The sequence below is a fragment of the Coenobita brevimanus genome, chromosome 97 (assembly GCF_032717465.1).
Source record: "Coenobita brevimanus isolate Jiangsu-jjx chromosome 97, ASM3271746v2, whole genome shotgun sequence".
NCBI lineage: Eukaryota > Metazoa > Arthropoda > Malacostraca > Decapoda > Coenobitidae > Coenobita > Coenobita brevimanus.
In genome coordinates, this window is record NC_137050.1 from 41,525,993 (window position 1) to 41,547,444 (window position 21,452).

The 21,452-nt window shown below is 41.6% G+C and overlaps 1 protein-coding gene across 1 annotated transcript in view; it reads left to right on the forward strand.

Annotated features, from left to right (window-relative positions):
* Positions 1-21,452, forward strand: part of LOC145413672 (UDP-glucosyltransferase 2-like) — a 231,740-nt gene that overhangs the window by 117,685 nt on the left and 92,603 nt on the right. Inside the window, exon 3 of the mRNA XM_080283329.1 lies at positions 947-1,045. Coding sequence (XP_080139455.1) covers positions 947-1,045 — 99 coding nt within the window. The remainder of the gene's footprint in view (positions 1-946; positions 1,046-21,452) is intronic.

Sequence of the window (21,452 nt, forward strand, 5' to 3'; positions counted from 1 at the left end):
TTATTGTTGTTGTTTCCACAGGATCATGTGGACCGGAACAGAATGAAATGCAGGAAACCCCTCATATCATCCAGGCCATGGAGAGGTTTGACTTCTCTTGGTAGCTCCAAAGTGCCTGGACGAAAAACTTACCGGGATGAACAACCAGCCTGAACCCAGGCAGAAGACCAAACCAATAACATAAACGCTCCTCGGCTGCCAACACCCTCCAAAAGGAGGATTATGGATAGAACGACAGTGCAAAGCCCCACTGGCCTTGGAAAGCTGAAATGAAAGTATATATCCTGAATGGATTTAAAAGACATAAATGTGTCACCGTGGACCTCATATGAAATATCTGACGTGGAAAGATCCTGAACTGACATGAAACGACATGACAGAGTGAATGAGTGTAAAATATCAGATTCGACGTATATTAAACCGGAATGGCATAACTAGAAATAAATGATTCAGAGCAGACCTAAATAATCTGAATGAGCATAATTGTACCTGACTGATCCAAATGATCGTGAACGGCTTGGATGGGCGTAAATTTGAATAGGTCCAGCTGGGCCTGATTGAACCTCATCGGACAAACATGATTCTTGAACTGACCTAAGTCTGAACTGATATGAGCGACTTGAATGGGCCAAGGTTAGTACGAATGACCCTGAACTACTATGAATTAGCAAATCAAAGGTCATTTCAATTGTTATTCTTCAGACAGGTATATTAGTTGAAAGTTATGCTAACAGGCATTTATACCGGTTTGAAGCATGCTAGGAGTACACGCATACTCTTTTTTATCCAGATGATATAGATAATTAAGATATGCTGACATACTGGGCGGCAAATGCCATGGGTACAAAATCTATCGCAAAGGTAGAGACGCGGACAAAAAAACATAGTTAACTGAAATATATTCCTTTGATTTACGTTATACTGTAGCTCTTGTGTCGTGTCACAGGACCTGGAGGAGTTTGTGGCTGGTGCTGGGGAGGCTGGTGTCATACTGTTCAGCCTGGGCAGCATCGTCAAGGCCACAGACATCCCTCAAGATCGCAAGGTAAGATAGATTCACTCCTTCAGCAGGCGAACCATTAATTAATAGGGTGGCATTGCTTGATAAACACAAAGAAAAAAGTAGCCGAGAGCTTGCAAATCTTTCACATTCAATGAAATTTGAAGATACAAAATGATGATCTGTTCTTTTACAATCGTCTAGACACAATACGCTTGAAAATTAGAAAGAAATCTAAGAAGGAAAGATCCAGATTTGACTACTTCTGTGGTTGCCTCGTTCTGTAATTGACTAGTTCTGTAAATGAAAGGCAAAGTATCTGTTACCTAATCCACTGTAAAATTACAAAAACTAAAAGGAAATTGTCTAGGTTAACAGGTTAAGTGTGAGAGCTGTAGTGCAGGAAACATGCAAGCATATCGGTGACCAGGGTAGTACCATCAGCAGAGAGAGAGAGAGAGAGAGAGAGAGAGAGAGAGAGAGAGATGCATGTATGCAATGAAAAAAAAAAAAAAAAAAAAAAAAAGAGGCTGATTGAAGTAATCGAGACGAATGGAGCTTACGAGATGAATAGCCTTTGTTTTCACTCATTTAAAGAGTGCTACAAGGGTTAACCCCAGCTACTTCCCCCGACATACACACACACACACACACACACACACACACATATATATATATATATATACACACAGTAGAGAGAGAGAGAGAGAGAGAGAGAGAGTTCTAGGACTTCATGTACTAACTTCAGCAGGTGATTCCCGGGGTCATTCTCACATAAATGTTTTATGAACGTATGTCGAATTCGGAACGGTTATGGAGTTGTTGCTGTGTTGAGTAACCCCAGTTTGTTAAGCCAAGCAGGTCCATCAACTGTAAGTATGCACTCGTCGCTGCAGGACCGTCCCGTGCTGTAACCCGACGTTCCCTTGTGGCAGACAGCGCCTTGCCACAGAGAGGCGTGGGGGAGAGTGTGGAGGCTTGGTTCCTGGGTGCAACCCGTGGTTGTGTCTCCCCACCCAGTTAGTAGGGGAGCCATAGTAAGCCCCAAATCACCTCGTTATTTGATTAGGCCTATATGATTACCACCCAGCTTTGTAAATGGTTTCTTTCATTACAGGAAACCACTAGGTTTCACTCAGTGTAGAACCACCTGATGTGGAGAGAATAGTAATAAAAAGTGGCAGGATGGATGGGAGAAATGGGAAGAAAGGAGGGTAGACACACAAATAAACGACAGAGGTGACGGAAAAAGTAGGCTGCACTGCATCAAGTGACTGAATGATGGTCGCCACTGCCTGCCAGTGTGGATATGGTGTAAAGGGCATTTAAATTTGAAAGGCGGTAATGGGAAACATTGTTTCTACCTCTAGTTACCATTGTCTGTTCTCATCACGGCAGTATTTTTACTAGGAGTATGCAAGCAATAATTATACTATGCACTACACTATGAACAGTTAAACAAAAATGTAAAGCGATGAAGAATGCAGAGGATGGTAACGGGGTGGAAACAAATAATTTTGCCTATGGTGATTAAGGGTGAGGACTACGATGCTGCCGTCTTCATCCCGCCAATCTATCAGAGTTAGGTGTCCAGCAGTGTATCCAAAGCGTCCACAGTTCCTCAGGAAGTGACCTAATAAATTTAAACAATCAGTCATCTGGTGAGCTCAAGTACTTGTCCAGACAATGAAGCTGGGAAAGAGGTGATCCAGATGGTCAGGAGTCTAGTCTGAAGTGTCATTCAGTGCGAGTGGAAGCGAGGGCAGAACATTAGTCTCATCTGTAGTCCAGCAGCAAGGACAGTAGGGGACACGGAAGAGTTTTAAGTGATATATTTAAGAGTGTAGAGGTATGTGTCTTAATATGTAGTCTAGTCAGGAGAACATCACTAGCTCTGTTCATTGATTGCATGATGTTCAGGCGTTTGGAACATGAAAGGCATTGGTGTCAATGTGTGGCTTCTATGGAAGGCCAAGACCATCAGTCTGCATGCCAAGGAAAGTATGGTGCCTTCAGAGAGAAACAACAACTGACCCTAGGCAAACCACTGGGAAGATGGGGGTTTTCTTTAGTGAGGACATGGCAACACTCTTATCAGCTGCACACTGAATGGATTGTTGGCCATGCTCCATGGAGCTGGCCCTGGCAATTATAGCTAAGTCATCTCATAGATCAGCGTGTGACATTTCCGGTCAATGAGGAACCCTGCTAAGGCGATATTAACCCTCTCAGGAAACCTGGCACCCCTACTCCCTCTCCCATTTTCGGCCGAGCCATATGTTTCCCCTTCATTGAAAGTACGGTTTATAGTTTTCGTTACAGAACGGTCCTTAATTCATATACCAATTATTCTTTTGTTGCATTGGAAACCCCAAAGCTGTAGCTTTCTCTTGTTCTCGGGCTGTAAATATGTAGACTTATTACTTTATGTAGAAATAAGTGTGTGAATACTACATTACCTTCATTCATGAAGAAATTGGAACTTCTAGAGGAAGTACAAAACCATTATATTAAACACAACCCCTCTTCTGATTGACACTTAGGAAATATAAACATATATTATGCGGTCTTCGAATACCTAAGTGCATAGAGCACATGAAAATTTTGCTGTATTACTATTTTCTGGTCCCAATCAAAACGAAATTTATTGTAATATATGAGCCACATGTGTCTCACTGCAACTTGAACCAGCGAGACACATGTTTACAGTTAGGCAAACCATTGCCTATAATGCGTATGGAAGCAGATCATACGCCTCTTCTTTCTTTCTTTTTTTCATCCAACAGGTCTAAAGGCGTATGAAAATCGTGAGGGAAAGGGGGTTAAGTAAATTATAGGCCACTCGTTGAACGAGTATGAAAACCGTGAGGGGGTTAAAGAAGCAAGGCTGAGCACTGGCTCCTGAGGGACTCCCTGCACAATGGTCTGGGGAAGGGAAGTGGTAGTGATTACCTGAAAGTGAAAAGTATGGTCAGTAAGGAAACTGGAAACCCAAGACAGAGATTTCCCAACAATACTGCACAGTCTCAGCTGTTGGAGGTGCACTGATAGGAAACATCAAATGTCCCGTTGATTTCCAGAAAGAGGGTTGCCATCACTTGCATGTTGCACTATGTGTCATATATATGATGGCCAAGCTTCAATAGGAGGTCCATCTTACCCCGACTGGGTTGAAAGCCACACTTGCCAGGATGGAATTTCTCCTCTTTCTCCAATCGCTGTGAGAGTCTGGATGCCGTGAGCTTCTCCATGGGTTTGCCTAAATTAGAGACGAGGCTGATGGACCTGTACGAAGTGGGGTTGAATGGGTCCTTTGTGGGTTTTGGGAGGAGTAGAATGATGGCAGTCTTTCAACGAGAGAGGCATTAACATTCATGGCAGTCCCTGTTGTAGACAGAGGGGTGACTTTCCAAGTGTGGACCGGGATGATGGCGAAGGAATCCGTTAACCCTAAACAGCATATTTTTGTCTTTTTCAGTGGGAAAATTATTCAGGGAAATAAATATTGAATATATGATGTAAATACCCATCATTTACTGTGTCATTATTTTTTTTCTTGTCTTTATAAAGCTACAGGTATGTCACTTCAAGGCAACATTGTGCAAAGCATATAAAAACAGGATATCATTTTGTAATAAAAATACATCTTCCTTTTGAGGTAATCACTCATTTACCTAAAAATTATAGACTGGCACTTCTTTGTCACAAAGTTCCCTCACGACTTAGAACAGTTTTCATCCTGAAGACAACAAACAGACACTTCTCTATCACTAAATAGTTCCCTCAGAACTCAAAATTACAATAATTCTGACAATAGACAGACGTATCTAGCATTGTAGAGTTTCTTCAGAGCACAAAATTATACTCATTCAGAAAACAATAGACTAGCACTTCTTTGGCACTAATTACAGTACTTCACTTAGAATTCAAACCTGTATACCTTCTGAAAGCAATGATGAGACTTTTTTGGCATGCAGTAGGCTAATCATATATAATTTGTCTGTGCAACCATCAGGGCAACTCTGGTTATCATTAGGGAAGATTTTTTTTTTTTTTTTTTTTTTCAAATCTTTGAAGAGGCATAGCATCTACTATTTTGGGGAACCTCAGGTATGAACTCGAGTAAAGTAGGAAGTTTTACAATGCTCATAATGTATAACATACCAATAAACTTTTCCAACTCATTCATTGTCAAATCAAGTGGTTTGTTGGGGTCATTTTGAATTGCATATTTGTTAGACTCTTCAACAAGTATCTTTTTTATATTGCAGTCAACTAAGTCCTTATAATATTCTATAGAGCTTCTTACTCTACCATCACCAGCATAAACTTGGCCCATAAACACTTTCTCCAAAGATTCTACGTCTTCTGGTCTTTTAGTCTTCCATACAATTTTTATGCCTACTTTCTTTTCTCTAACAGAGGTGTTTGGGATATCTTCATCTTCACTTTCTTTACTATCAGTACTATCCTCGGAATTCAGGCCTTTCAAATCTTTTTCAGAATCATATTCATCATCTTCACTCTCCAAATTTTCATCTTCAGATTCCTCTGGTATACATACTTCTGGTCGCATGCCACAGAAATTTGAAGTATTCATAGCCCTAAAAAGTTTCCACGAAAATCCATTTGCACAATTAGCCTTCAAGACACATACGGTACCAAACGCGGTATTTTGCGAACTCAGTAAATTATAGGACTAATATTTTACCACAGTTCATTTGCGTTATTGCTTCTAGAACATGCACTAATATTCATCGTCCAATCACCTTCATGTAGTGGTCCATGTGCATTATGTTGCCTCAAAGACACAAGCATACAGCGACCCAAGTGTATAATGTTGATTCAAAGACACAAGCATACATTGACACAAAGCATGGGCATTTAAATGCATATGGCGATCCAAGTGCATAATGTTGCTTCCAATATACAAGCATACATCGACCCAAAGCATGGCCAAGTGCATAATGTTGTTTCAAAGACACTAGCCTACATCGCAACAACACGTGACCATGTATTTTTTTATATTTATAAATACTTACAACACCATACTCATACATTATCCTTTTTTTATGCTGTCATTTTAGTATAAACTTGCCTGAGTATAATCATGAGCAAAAACTATCATTCAAGAAAATTTCATACACCAAGTACATAATTTTGCTTCAAAAACAAGTATACATTGACCCAAAGCATGGGCATTAAATGTCAGACTTCTCAAATACTTACCATATTGTAATCATACATAATCACTTCATAAACTGTGATTTTTAGGAAAACCTACCTGTCCATATATGGTATTGACAAGCCTGACTAGCCAGTCAAAATGTACAGAAAAGTAGAGTGCAAATAGCACACATTCTCTCTCCAGTGGTTGGGCTCACACTGAACTCCAGCGGATGAGAAGATGTATAATAGAAAACGGATCAACAAGTGAGGCCCGTATCAAAGCTCAGACCGTTAACCTCAGGCAACACTGAGCTGCTGAGGATTTTTCGGATGGTTAACCTAAGGACACAGTATGCCATATAGGGTACACCAAATCAGGGACAACAACTATGCCTAGGGATATTTTGGAGATGGCACTCGACATCCCGTGAATAGTGAAAGAACAGCTGAGAGAGGTGGAGGAATGTGTTTCCACCCCCGAGCTGAGTGCCATGGGCATGTCAGAGAGAGGATGAGGTAGGAAGGAAGAGCCCAATGTGGAGTAGAAATGACAGGCTATGACATCTCCATCGTCCACACCTTCCACAAGATCAAAGCCAACTCTGTGGAAGGAGTAGGAGAATGAGGAGGAACGTCCCTCCATACTTCAGATACACCATTTACAGGCCAAAGAAGAAGACAAGGTGAGACTAGATTACAGTAGAAGGCAGACCAGTCTAAATACTTAGCACTGTAGAAGACACTAGTGCAGGTGGCATCTAAGCAACGGTATTCTAGCTTCCATTCATCTCATTCAAGAATACCATGCTTAGCAATGGTCCTGTACAGCCTTCTCGCATTCCACAATCAGCCATGGGATCCTAGATCTTACACACCAGGAGGCTGATGTAAGATGGAAGGCCTCCCTGCCAGCAGCAAGCCGCCAACCGAGAGGTTCTCAGCTGCCTCTTATAAGCGGGGGGCTGAAAAGGAGAGTAGCAGAAGAGTCTCTTGAAAAGCCTTCCAACCTCCAGAACATAGGTTCCACCAGGGGCAGCTAGGGACCAGACTGGAGACATAAATATGGCAGACAGGAGATCACTGCCCATATAAGGACCAGACAAATGTTGAGGTCCAGTGTAGATGACCAAACAGCGTGGGGGTCTATGCATCTGGGGAGGCCAGGAGGAGTGACTAGGCACAGGGATGCTGAGTGAAGGAGGTAAAGGAAGAGGCCAAAGCCTGTGTTGTTGAGGGAGTTAGAAGGTGGCATTGAAATCTCCCATGACCAGAGCAATGGAAAGTCATTGAGAAAAATAGGCTAGTGCTGGAACTGGGTATTGGAAATTGATAAGCAGGGATTTTAACAGAGAAGCACTGTGCACCACCCCTGCTGGAGTATGATCCTTACAGCAAGAGTTTCTAAACCACCCCCCCTGAAAGGCACCAAGGACAGAAGGGGAACTCTGCACATCAACATGTACAATGCCAAGCCACTCCCCCATCTGTAGACTGAACAACAGGGAGATTCAACTGAAGATAATGGAGAAGCCAGATCTTGCAGACACCTATGACATGGGGATTAAGAGGGAGAAAGGTAGCTTTAAAGTCTTGGGTCTTGCAAGCAATGAAGCATGCATTCCAAAAGGTGTCAGTTAAGCCCAGAACACACTTGTCACTGACCATGTGATCACTGTGAGGAAACGAGGTTCAGAGGTCCATCCAATGTTTTGACTCGAATAATATAGCAGCTCTAACCCAGTGCTTTGTTTCATCTCTTTGATCACATGTTTCGAACGAGTGTGGCCACACCCTTAGATGGATAGCATTGACAACGGTTCTGAACGCAAGTAATCTTTGAGCTGGGTCCATAACAGGGCAAAAACATCTGGGAGGGGGTGTCCTAAGAAACATATTTTTTGATCCTTCAGCAAGAGAGGAACCAATGGATTTGAAGTACTCGGCCCACTGGCCAGGTCGGAGGCAGGCAGTGAAGACTGGGAGAGTAGGAAAAGTCACATAGAATCCTGGTTGTGGAATTAGAGGCTGGATGATCGTGTAAAGTAGTAGTCTGTTATATGCATGTCATGGAGTCACTGTCCATAGAGGTCTGAGGATGAAATTGCTGCCGTATTTGAATGGATGCATCAGTCAAGTTAGAAGATGGGTGACTCAGGGCAGTCACCAGCAAAGAATTGGACTCTATAGCCTTGTCCAAGAGTTCGTCATCTGAGACAGTCTGGGATCATTTATGTGCGGTGGTCTTGAGTGAGAGTGGAACACAACATTACTGTTGAGTCAAAGGTTGGGTGGGTTGTAGCCACCACAATCTATGCTTCATCTGTACTTCAGAGGAGTCAGTGTCTACATCCCTGAGGAGTGGGGTACAGTTGTTTTGAGCTGTGTATGTCATTGACAAGGGTGGTTGTTTGGAGGCTTGGGTGTTGCAGGGCCAGCAGATGAGTTAGTGGTAGTGGCCTGGAGGCTTTGTTGAGGTCAAGTAATTGAACATCGATATCCTGGTGAACAGACCATTCCTGGTTTGGTTGTGGATAATGTTCGCCCTCCTATAGACAAGGAACAGTTTAAACAGCACCCTTTGTTTGCCCCCACACAGGTAGCAACTTGGAATATTGTTACATGCTTGTCCATATGCAGAATGGAAAGATTGATATCTGCTGCACATAGTGCATCTAACTTTATTGTGGCAGGTGATGCAACTGTGGCCAAAGAGGTGGCAAATGTGGCCTAACGAAACTTTCAATGCGAGTGGCCTAGTGAAGAAGACCCACACATGGCCAAACCACCTCACTATGTTTCTCCTAATGCTCCCTATCACATCCACATCCGGTCCACAACGCTCCTTCACTTCATTATTATCGTCAGTAATTTTGTTTTGTCATTATTATTTCCATCACTGCCTTCATATTCATCATTTCCATCATCATCATCATCTTCACTGTAATTTTGCATTTTCTGAAAAGCTCTGTCACCATAGCATGTTTATAGCCTATTAACCTGACAGAGATCCTTAATTCCTTTCAGCTCAGTTGGTGGTTTAATTTGACTAGTAACCAAGGAGACTCATTCCTGCCTAATAAGACTGAATTTCCTGGAACCACAACCAACTGTAGATTTTACAGTTGTGATGTATATGAGGGAGGGGGGAGTGAGTTGGGGGGAGGGCAGTGAAATGGTGCGTGACAGTTGGTATTACTTGGGTGCTGGAGGTTGGTAGGAAGTCATCAGGCCAGCACGCAACTTTGACCATTCAGTACAGTACAGGGGTAGACGGACATTTCAGCTCAGGTTGTGGGTTACGGCCTATTTTCCGTGTATGGCTAGAGCCCAGCAGTCACGATACTGAATGTTTGAACGTGTTGGCTGGCCGGCCAAAGTTCTCGGAGACTTTTACGTCTGGATAATTGCAAGTAAATTCAGTTAATGGTTAGAGCCAAGGTCCAATATCTGGATAATGAACAGTTCTGGATATTGGACGTCCGGATAAATGAGGGATTACTGTACATACTAAGGGATGGTTGTTTTCCGTTTTCATCTGGAATTCTAAGAGGGAGACTGTGGACATCCAGAACCTCAGCTAGGTGACCACCTAAAAGTCACACACATTCATGTATCACGATGGGACCAATCATGCCATAGGTATTCCCGGCCTGACCTAGTAATAGTCTAACTTCAGGTCACTTTTCAGGTAGCAAGGTATGTCAATGATTCCATGGGCAATATCATATCCTTGACCACACTGGCTAATATTTTTAGAAGTAGGGCTGAACGACTGCCCAGCACCCGTAGTTCATCTTCCTAGTTGTATTATATGAAGCTCAACTAGTTAATAGCTGTTGTGAAGGTCCTGGGGTTCGTGAAAATAGAGGCACCATCGATAAATCAGATGATTACATGTGAGCGAGTGAAGCAAGCAAACGATGTTAATTCTCAGTGCCAGCCCAATCTGACTGGCACACTAAACAGAAGTTAATAACTTTACCCTTGTGTGAAAGAGTTGAAATTCATTCTGAATGAAATCATTCTTTTGATAAATTTTGTTATCAACTATAATCTCACCCATGGAGGCTTAGGAACCCTTTGGAATCTCGAGTTTTCCAAGAGTGTGTTTGGCTCTAATCGATGAATGTCTCAGTTACGAAATCAAAGTAAAAAAGGTATTCCGTCATAACACTGTGTTTTTTGGCATCGACTTAAGCAATTAAATATCGGAGATCCCACCTATAATTTTACACTAATGGTTTGGCTTTAATGGTGAAATCACCAAGGCAATATATCCCATTTCTAGCTTTAATCATATCATCAATAACCAAGTCCTTATAGTTTTAGTTTCGTCAAAACGCGAGGTTGGCAGAGGAGATTGTAGAATTTGGCATTGCTCGTGTAATGAATGCTATGGCACCTTGCTTTACACCAGCACATGCATACCATCGGAACTTATGTTGCTCAGTCAAACCCTGAGTTATATTTATGCTTTCACTTTGACGTGTGTGTGTGTGTGTGTGTGTGTGTGTGTGTGTGTGTGAATGTCATTCGTTCAAGTATATTTTTGACAGTTCGGCTACCATCATGAAGAATTAATATATCAGGGGAAATAGCGATAAAATATTACTTACTCGACACGCTCTCACACAGTGCACTTTACTGGTATTTTTAATCAGATGGTTCTCTTGGTCGCCAGCAGGGTGAGAGTAATTGTAATTGTAATTTAATTGAGCTTATATTAATTACAGAAATATAGTAATTGTAATTATAATTGTAATTGAAAATAATATTGGAGCAATTGTAATTGTAATTAAATGATAAGTTAATTGTAATGATTGTAATTGTGAAAGAGGAAGAAAGTGGGACTGGTAAGGTAACGCTGTACCAAGCTGTCACAATGGGATTAACATGCCTCTGGATTAACCCACCTAAGCCACGTTTTGACAGTTCTACTGACTTTGTCCGTAACACCTGTTCTCTCATGGGACCTGACCCAGCTCCTTGTTCCCCTTCGATCGGAAATGCCGAGGCCCAGGATCTCGTGGTGGAAGAGAGGTATGGTCCAGAGCATAGAGGTAGGAGTAGGTAGAGGCGGCATAAGGGATTAACCACGGGTAGGTCAGAGTGAGGCCGACAGACCTGACTCGACCAACATGGCGGCGACCCCTTTGACAGCTGTCTGACTTGGTTCCGCTGACCAGGCGCGAGTGTTTTCTTAGTTGCAAACAGAAAAAATGAGGAAGAAAGTAGGTTATGAATGGAAGGAGAAAAGAAAGTAGTTAATGAATGAAAAAAAAGGAAGCATTTAGGAACATATGGTAAAATGAAGGATGGAAGACAGATGATTTAAAATAATATACATCAGCACATTATGAAAAAAGTTTATATCTATTATTCTATATATTATTCAGCTTGACTTTACTAACTCCAGTCTTATACATAATGTACACTTACAAATTATAATTCACTCTAAAGATACTCACCGGTGAAATGTAATGGATGGGTCAGATTTCTTATCTCCTCTTTCTTTACACCCAAATGCGGCACAAGTGGTGGGCATTTTTGGAGTCTTAGGTTATTTGATGGTGAGTTACAACTTTGGACAGAACGTCTCACACCCACAGCTGAACTACAACTAAAACCAGAGGTAGAATGAAGTCTACTTTGTTTCTGGCATTCTCCCTGAAGAATACCAGGTGGACACACAGCTGGAGGTATTAAAGGCTTAATAATCTCATGGCCACACCCACGGAGGTAGGATTAGGACTCTTACCTCTATGGGCACAGCCATAGTGGCAGGAGTGCACAGCAATCTTCTTCGTCAAGTAGGTGTTGCCGTGACCTCTTGACTTGACCAATATGGCCGTCTGACAGTTCTCTGGCTTCACCGGAGCCTTCTCACGCTGACTCTACCCTAATCCTACCTCTATGGTCCAGAGCCCTTATTCCTCCCTAATCCCTAGATTTTACCAGTCATTGATGCCAGCGTCACCAGAGAACTCCTACTCAGGTTGCTTGGGAGAGGCTGGACCGAATAAAAAGGCGCAGAGAGAGAGAAGGCTTAACACACTCGTTCACACTCTCTCCTAGACACACATTCCTCATGGCTCACACACACACTATCTTCCCATTAGCGAACTATGTTAACAGAGACTGGGAACTGAAGTTTCGTGTCCTTGGTTGTGATAATTCAGAAGGCCTACACACAGCATTTAACATTGCATCTGCCCATGAGGAAACTGTCAATCGGTTCAGTATTCAAGGAAAGGTAAAGAAAGTTGTAGCTGATAATGCATCATGATGGTGAATGCATGACATTTCCCTGCCAAGTGTCTACTTAGATCAGGAAGAAGAGGGGACTGGAAATTCATGTGACCCCAACATCATTGATGAGGATATTTGCTTAGATGTTCTGACTCACCTTTCTCAAAGAACGAGATGTTTTGCACATACTCAGCAACTACGTGTGAGATATGGGTTTACCCACCCAAATGTAAAAAATTCACTACTCTCATCAGTGCTCCAGAAAATTGCATCTTTGATCAACTCAATGAGGAAATCAAAACAGTAGCTGCTCCGTCCCTCCAGTCTAAGGGGATTGTTCTCCAGACACAAAATGTGACAAGATAGAATTCACAGCTGAAAATGGTGAAATCTATACTCAAGAACCTTGTAGAGGTGTGTTATGCAATTAATCTTCTGTCCCAGAGAGAGCAGAGGAGTAAGAAAATCATACCAGTGGAGAGTTCTGCTTTAAAGGAGCTTGTGATTGTCCTCGAACCTTTTCACGTTTGTTTGGAAGTTGTGGAGGGACAGAAGAAGGTGACCATAGCTGCCACTGGACCAGTGATTCAGGGACTTAAACACCCACGGGAGAATCTAATTCATAATACCAAATTACAATACTGAGAACAACTGGCTAAAGTGCTATTGGACTCTGTGAAGAAGAGATTGGATCCATACTTGGAAATGAGAGATGTTCAAGTGGCGGATTTTTTGGATCCTAGGTTCAAACTGGACTGCCTTTCATTACAAGAGGAGAAGGATCAATGCTAGCATATGTCAAGGAAAAGCTTGAAGAATTGGAGGTGGTTCACGTGGAGTCAACAATGGATAAAAAGTGTGACAAGGATGCTCTAGCAGAAGGATTACCGGAATCAGAAAGACCCAGACTGTTCTCTTTTATACCAATATGTTCGTCAAAGGTCCAAAATCAACGGGGATCAGGGGGAAGCACAGTGTGAGTCTTCTGTTGATGCATTATGTAGAGGAAGGAACTCTGTCATTTTCCAGTGATTCAACGCTCTACTGGCAAGAAGTGTCACAAGCTTTGCATCCAGTGAAGTACCTTGCATGAGAGGTAACTGGGTGTACTGCTACATCTGCTCCATCAGAGCGAGTTTTCTGCACTGCCGGAAATTATTTCACTGCAAAAAGATCTCGACTTGGTGTCACTTCTTTCCGTTCAGGGATATTAATTAAATGCAATAGTGAATTGCTTGAAAAACTACAGGCTCTTAAGTTACTGTCTGCAACTTGGACAAATATGAAATCTTGATTTTATTTTTCAAATTAGTTTGTGCCACTGTAAATAAAGGACAACCTTACAATGCCAATTTTGTATCTTTCATAACCATAACAATTTTTTTTCCAAATTCGAGAATTTGTAATCATTATTGTAATAATAATTGATTTTGTTCTGCAGTAATTATAATATTAATGTAATTGTTATTCCCAAATGTATTTGTAATTATCATTTTAAAACAAAGAAAGTAGTTGTAACTGTAATTGTAATTAAATTTTTGAAGTGTAATAGAGGAGCTGTTTTAGTGTGGAGTTGTTTGTCAGCCGGCTCGATGTCGGTAGAGTCTGAACAGCTATCTGTCAGTTTTCTCTAATGAACCAGGTTGGGCAGTAGCTGGGGACACAGGTCCACAGCCTTAGCTTCCCCACCAGAGTCAACACTATTTCGTTCCAGTTTATTTTTCGTTATTCAGCTACAGTCATGAAGAAATAATAAATCAGAGGGAATTGTAATAACATGGAGCTCGTTCGCTCGTCACGCTCTAACAAACGAAATTTACTGATATATATAACCAGATGGTCCTTTTGATCGCCAGGCAGAAGAGCGGTCTTAGTGTAGAGTTGCTTGTCTGCCGGGTCGATGTCGGTAGAGTCTGAATCGTTATCTGGCAATATTCTTTAATAACCCAGGTTGGTAAGCAGTTGGGACATGGGTCCGCACCCTAAGCTTCCACACCAAAGTCAACACACATCACTCACACACACAGAGAGCTAGAAAACACTAGTAGCAAGAACCGGGAACGAGAAACGTGCGCACACAACTGGTCCTCTGCCATTATTCGAAATAGATACTTTCGCTCCTTTCCTTCATTTATACTTATATGTCCTCTACTCCTTAATCGTTACGACTCCCCCTTATATCCATAGACTATTTCTGTCTTGGAACGACATAAGTCATTACCTCCTAAGGAGTCCCCAGGGGGAGGGGGACAATCAATGCTCCCACCTTCCGCCCTTCTTCCGATGACGACTCGACCTGCCTGGAACCACTGTCTGACTCTCTTCTTCTTCATTTCTGCGACATTCGCGGCTTTTCCTCTAACTTTCGCTCTGTTGAGCACCATCTCTTCTTCTCTAAACCTCACCTTCTTTTTCTAACTGAGACTCAGCTGCCTGAGGCAACTGACAGCAGACCCTATTCTGTATCCTCCTACTTTCTCTATACTCATTTCAAAGCCAAAGGTGGCTGTTGTATATATGTATGCAACGACTTATCTTATTCTCGAGTTCCTAAACTCGATTCTTCTGAATTCTCTACGCTTTGGCTTCGGCTTTCCTGACTAAATATATCTGCACTGTTTACTTATCTCCTAATTCTACTGACTATCAATAATTCTTTGATTATCTTACTTCTATGATGGAACACATTCTATCCATTTCTCCTTTCTCTGAAATCTCCATTCTAGGAGATTTCAATATTCACCACCACTATTGGCTCTCCTCTCCTTTCACTGATCCACCTGGTGAAGAAGCCTACATCTTTTCTATCCTTAATGACCTAGTGCTGCCTGTACAGCACCCTACCCGTATCCCTGACCGCTTTGGAGAGAGCTCCAACATACATGACCTCTTGCTTACAACTAATCCTTATATATATATATATATATATATATATATATATATATATATATATATATATAAATATATATATTGTAACATAGCCTACGATTTCATCATCCTTTGTGTAATTTTAACGCACAGTTGCTGCATGTTTGATCACGAGCGTGTTCTGCCTCAGTCCCCCCCTTCTACCGTTATAGTAGAGTAAGTCGTCCTTTCTGTTATTCAGTGCGGGATTGTCGACCGTTTGTCCCCATCGCTTCATTTGCGCGTCCTTATTACAAGTTGTGTCGGGCTCTGCTGGCCCCTATATAATGAGCTCAGTCTCTGCATCATTGCCACTTAGATCTGCTCCTCATTTTGTTCACATCTCTGTCCTCCCCTGTACAGATATTATTATTGTGAGTGCTCAAGAAGTCTCCAACCATCTAGCAGCTGTGTGTAATTTGAGTATAACTGTTGTTGCGTTTTTTCTTGTACTGTGTAGCATAAGTTTAATTTGTAGGCCTAGTGAAGTTTTTGTAATTCGTGTGGGGTTCTTTATGTCAGTCATTTTTGATAATAGTTTGTATCTGTAATTATTTATCTGGCATTCACTGAGTATTATCTGGTATCTCATTTTATCAGGGCTGACTTAGATAAAATTTACTCTTGCTAATTTCGTGTTAATAGAGGCTATTGCAGTTAACCATATATTTAACCTGTTTTTTGCCATTACATTATCCTTATGAGTCCTGAATGTTTTGTTGTTAATTTAAGCATTAAACTTTAACTTGTAATTTTACCTAACTCTTTTGTTTTGAACCTGGAACTTTACGGGACAGTAGTGATTTTTAGCATTCTCACTTAAAGTGTACGTTATCTTTCTCTGTTCTGTAACATAAATTTGGCGACCTCATATCAGGATATTCAGGATATTATCATAAGGATATTGTTTGATATTTTGTGACTGTGATATATTCATGATGGCTACTATTTCTACACTTGATGAAGCCAAAGATTTTTTGTCAAATGTGCAAACAGTGTGTGATATAGAAAACAGAACAAAGAATGAACTTAAGCTTGTTGCTCAACAATTGGGAATTGCAGTTCACTCTCATCATTCTAAAGATCAAATTGTTGGCATGATTAATAAAAGCTTGTTTAATGTAACTCCTCCAAATGAGCAAACGCAGATTGAATTAGCTAAGTTACAGCTAGCTCTGCAGGAGGCTAAGGCTAAGGAGGCGGAGTCTCGTGTTAAGGAAGCAAATGCTCGTATTGAAGAGGCACAGGTACAGGCTCAGGCACAAATTGAACTTGCCAGGATTCAGGCAGACCATGAGTATCGCATGAAACAAGGTGGAACTGGATCATCTAGCTCTGATGATTTTGATGTGGCTAAAATGTTAAACTTGTCCCTCCTTTTAATGAATCTGATTTAACAAAGTATTTTCAGTTGTTTGAGAGGGTAGCTACAGGTTTTAATTGGCCTAAGGAGTATTGGCCAGTACTCCTTCAAACTGTTCTCACCGATAAAGCTCAAGTAACTTATGCATCTTTGCCTCAGGATCAGTCTGATAATTATGATGTAGTTAAGAGCTTGATTCTTAAGGCCTATGAGCTTGTTCCTGAAGCCTATAGAGTAAAATTTAGGACAACTTACAAGCAAGATAAGCAATCCCATGTTGAGTATGCAAAAATCAAAGAAGATTTGTTGGAGCAGTGGTTAAATTCTAAGAATGTGGATTCTGATTTTGACAAATTTAAGCAGATGATTTTGCTGGAGGACTTCAAAAGGTGTATTTATAAAGATGTAAGCCTATATCTTGATGAGAAAAGAATAGATAATTTGTCTGATGCTGCAGTTTTAGCTGATGAGTATGTTCTCACTCACAAGAGATATTCTAGAGAAAAAGGGAAAGCTGAGAGTAAGTACGTTGCCTCTACTCAGAGTACAGGTAACAGGAAAGAGAATAAGGATGATGTTTCTCAGGAAGTAAATACCAGCTTCACCTCTAGATTTCAGAAAAGTAAATGTACTTATTGTAGTAAGCTTGGTCATACTACGGAGAGATGTTTCAGGAGACAGCGTGATGTGAACAAAAAGGAGTCTTTAAATATTCAGTCAATTGGTCTAGTGTCCACTCTTGAGAGTTCCCAGAATTCTTTGACCGAGTTAACTGAACCTGCTTTGAGGGGTAACTTAAATTCTCATGATGGAGCTCCTCTTTTGAGCAGTAACGTGGGTGACACTCTCAAGAGTTCATGTGCTAATTTCCTGTCTGATGGTTTTGTCAGTCCTCTGGACAGTAATGACAGGAAATCAGTTCAAATATATCGTGATACAGGTGCTTGCCAATCCCTTATGCTGACCAGTGTTCTAGGCTCTAATGTTAATTCCTCTGATGAAACTGTAATTTTACAAGGTGTAGGGAATAATTACTTCTCTGTTCCTCTGTGCAGAGTGAATTTAGAGTCTGGTTTTGTTAATGGTTCTGTTATGGTTGGGTTGGTTGAGACACTCCCAATGTCAGGTGTAACTTTCTTACTTGGAAATGATATTGGTGGAAGTCAAGTGTGTCCAGCTCCTCAGTTGTCTAGTGAGCCAGTGGCTGTGTCCCGGGATTGTGATGTCCCTGATGTGTTCCCTGCATGTGCTGTCACTAGGGCTAAGTCTAAAGTTACTGGTGATTTAGAGGATAATGATGATGATGATGTTATCCTAGCTGACACTTTTCTTGCTAATTTGGACCACTCACCAAATGAGGCAGTACCCCGTAGTGTTGATAATTTGTCTCGTCAAGAGTTGGTTGAGTTGCAGGTTGCTGACCCTGAGTTGAAAGGTCTAGCTAACTCTGCTTACAGTGAAGAAGAGTCAGCCGGTGCTTCTACTTGTTATTATGTAAAGTCAGGAGTACTTATGAGGAAGTGGAGACCCCAACAGCATCAGCCGACTGTGAATGGGAGGTTGTACATCAAGTTGTCATCCCTCGTGTTTGTAGGCAGGATATCATTCGAGTGGCTCATGATTCCAGTTTGGCAGGACACTTTGGAGTGAGGAAGACTGTGGCACGCATTTTGAAACACTTCTACTGGCCAGGTATCTTCAGGGATGTTTCCTGGTATTGTAAGTCTTGTCACACCTGTCAAGTTGTGGGAAAGTGTAATCAGACCGAAAAGGTTGCACCTCTAGTTCCCATTCCTCCTTTTGAGGCGCCTTTCACCCGTGTGTTGGTGGATATTGTGGGCCCTCTTCCTAAGACTTCTTCAGGATTTTCTTATGTGTTGACCATGATTGATATGGCTACTCGTTATCCTGAAGCCATTCCACTTAGAAACATCTCAGCAAAGAACGTGGTTAAGGAAATGCTAGGGTTCTTCACAAAGTTTGGTCTGCCCAAGGAGGTACAGTCCGACCGGGGAAGTAATTTCATGTCAAATGTTTTCAAGCAGTCTCTGAAAGAGTTGGGCATCTCCCAGATCACGTCTTCAGCTTACCATTCCCAGACCCAAGGAGCGTTGGAGAGATACCATCAAACACTCAAATCGATGCTCAAGAAATACTGTTTGGAACATCAGAAAGACTGGGATAAAGGTCTTCCATACGTTGTGTTTGCTGCAAGAGAATCTCCAAATGAATCACTGGGCTTCTCACCTTTTGAACTACTGTTTGGCCATGAAGTAAGAGGACCCCTTAAGCTACTCAAGGAATGCTGGCTGTCGGAGGAAGATGACGTCAACCTGCTGGAGTATGTGATGAATTTCAAAGAACGGCTGTCCACTGCTTTACAGCTGGCGAGAGAGAATTTAGGAGCTGCTCAGGAGAAGATGAAGACTTGGTATGATAAGAAGTCCAGGTTACGCCACTTTCAGCCAGGAGATCAGGTTTTGATTCTGCTACCAGTTCATGGGCAACCTCTTCAAGCCAAGTTTAGTGGTCCTTATTTCGTGGAGAAGAAACTCAGTGATGTCAACTATGTCATCACCACACCAGATCGTAGAAAGAACAAGCAACTTTGTCACATTAACATGCTAAAGTTATATCACAGGCGGGACGAAAATAATCCAGTCTGCACTGTAGCTGTTTCACCCGAGTCTGCAAGTGAAGCTCTCCCATGCAGTATGAGCCTGAGTGATAGTTTGGGGAAGAATCCTGATATCATGAATGATCTCCAGACTAAGCTTTCTCATCTACCACCCAAGGAAAGGCAGGAGTTTTCGGCATTACTGCAGGAGTACCCGCAAGTGTTCCGTGCCACTCCAGGAAGAACCACTGTGTTGATGCATGATGTCGATGTTGGAGACGCAAAGCCAATTAAATTGCCTCCTTACCGTGTGAACCCAGTGAAAGTTCCTCTCATCCAGGAGGAGCTTGGCTACCTGTTGGACCACAAGATGATTGAGCCCTGTCAGAGCGAGTGGAGTTCTCCTGTCACTCTAGTCCCTAAGCCAGGTGGGTCACAGAGGCTTTGCATCGACTACAGACGTGTTAATCAGATAACCAAAACAGACACTTACCCTCTCCCTCGTGTGGAAGATTGCATAGACAAGATCGGAAAGGCTAGGTACATAAGTAAGTTTGATTTGTTAAAGGGATACTGGCAAGTACCTATGACTGAACGTGCTAGGGAGATCTCATGTTTTGTAACATTAGGAAAGGCTTTTGCATGTTCAGTAATGCCATATGGTATGAAGAATGCACCAGCCACATTTCAGAAGCTCATGAATGTTGTAACAGAGGGTTTGGCAGGGTGTGTTGTTTATATTGATGATGTATTAATCTTCAGTGACAACTGGAAAGATCACCTATGCCATGTCAGTAAATTTCTTGACCGTTTAGTTCATGCTAATCTTGTAGCTAATTTATCAAAGTGTGAGTTTGGTCAAGCTAAAGTTCAGTACCTTGGGTATGTAATTGGTGATGGACATGTTGCACCACCAGGAGCTAAGGTTCAGGTTATAAGTGATCTTCCCAGACCTAAAAGTAGGAAAGAGCTACAAAGATTTTTGGGAATGGTAGGTTATTACAGGAGATTTGTTCTTAACTTTTCTATTCTTGTATCACCACTTACAGACCTACTGAAAAAGGGAGTTGAATTTGTCTGGACCGATAACTGTGAATCCTCTTTCAACAAACTTAAAGCTATTCTATTAAGTCAGCCAGTGCTCGCTACTCCAAATTTTGCTAAGCCTTTTAAGATGGCTGTTGATGCAAGTGATACAGGAGCTGGGGCTGTTTTGCTGCAAGAGGATGATCAGGGTATTGAACATCCTGTATCTTATTACAGTAAGAAGTTCACTCCACCTCAAAAGAACTACTCAACTATTGAGAAAGAGCTTTTGGCCTTGATTTTGGGTTTACAGCATTTTTCATTTTATTTGTGTTCTGGTTTTGACCCCATAGTCATTGATACCGATCATAACCCACTGAAATTCCTTAGTAAGTTTAAAGATAAAAATCAGAGATTGACAAGATGGAGTCTACTTCTTCAGGAGTATTCATTAGACATACAACATGTCAAGGGGAAAGAAAATGTTATTGCAGATTGCTTATCCAGACTTTAGACAGATTGTTTTAGAGTAATAAGAAATTTCCTTTGTAAATTTCTTTTTTCTTTGTGGGGAGGTGTTACATAGCCTATGATTTCATCATCCTTTGTGTAATTTTAACGCACAGTTGCTGCATGTTTGATCACGAGCGTGTTCTGCCTCAGTCCCCCCCTTCTACCGTTATAGTAGAGTAAGTCGTCCTTTCTGTTATTCAGTGCGGGATTGTCGACCGTTTGTCCCCATCGCTTCATTTGCGCGTCCTTATTACAAGTTGTGTCGGGCTCTGCTGGCCCCTATATAATGAGCTCAGTCTCTGCATCATTGCCACTTAGATCTGCTCCTCATTTTGTTCACATCTCTGTCCTCCCCTGTACAGATATTATTATTGTGAGTGCTCAAGAAGTCTCCAACCATCTAGCAGCTGTGTGTAATTTGAGTATAACTGTTGTTGCGTTTTTCTTGTACTGTGTAGCATAAGTTTAATTTGTAGGCCTAGTGAAGTTTTTGTAATTCGTGTGGGGTTCTTTATGTCAGTCATTTTTGATAATAGTTTGTATCTGTAATTATTTATCTGGCATTCACTGAGTATTATCTGGTATCTCATTTTATCAGGGCTGACTTA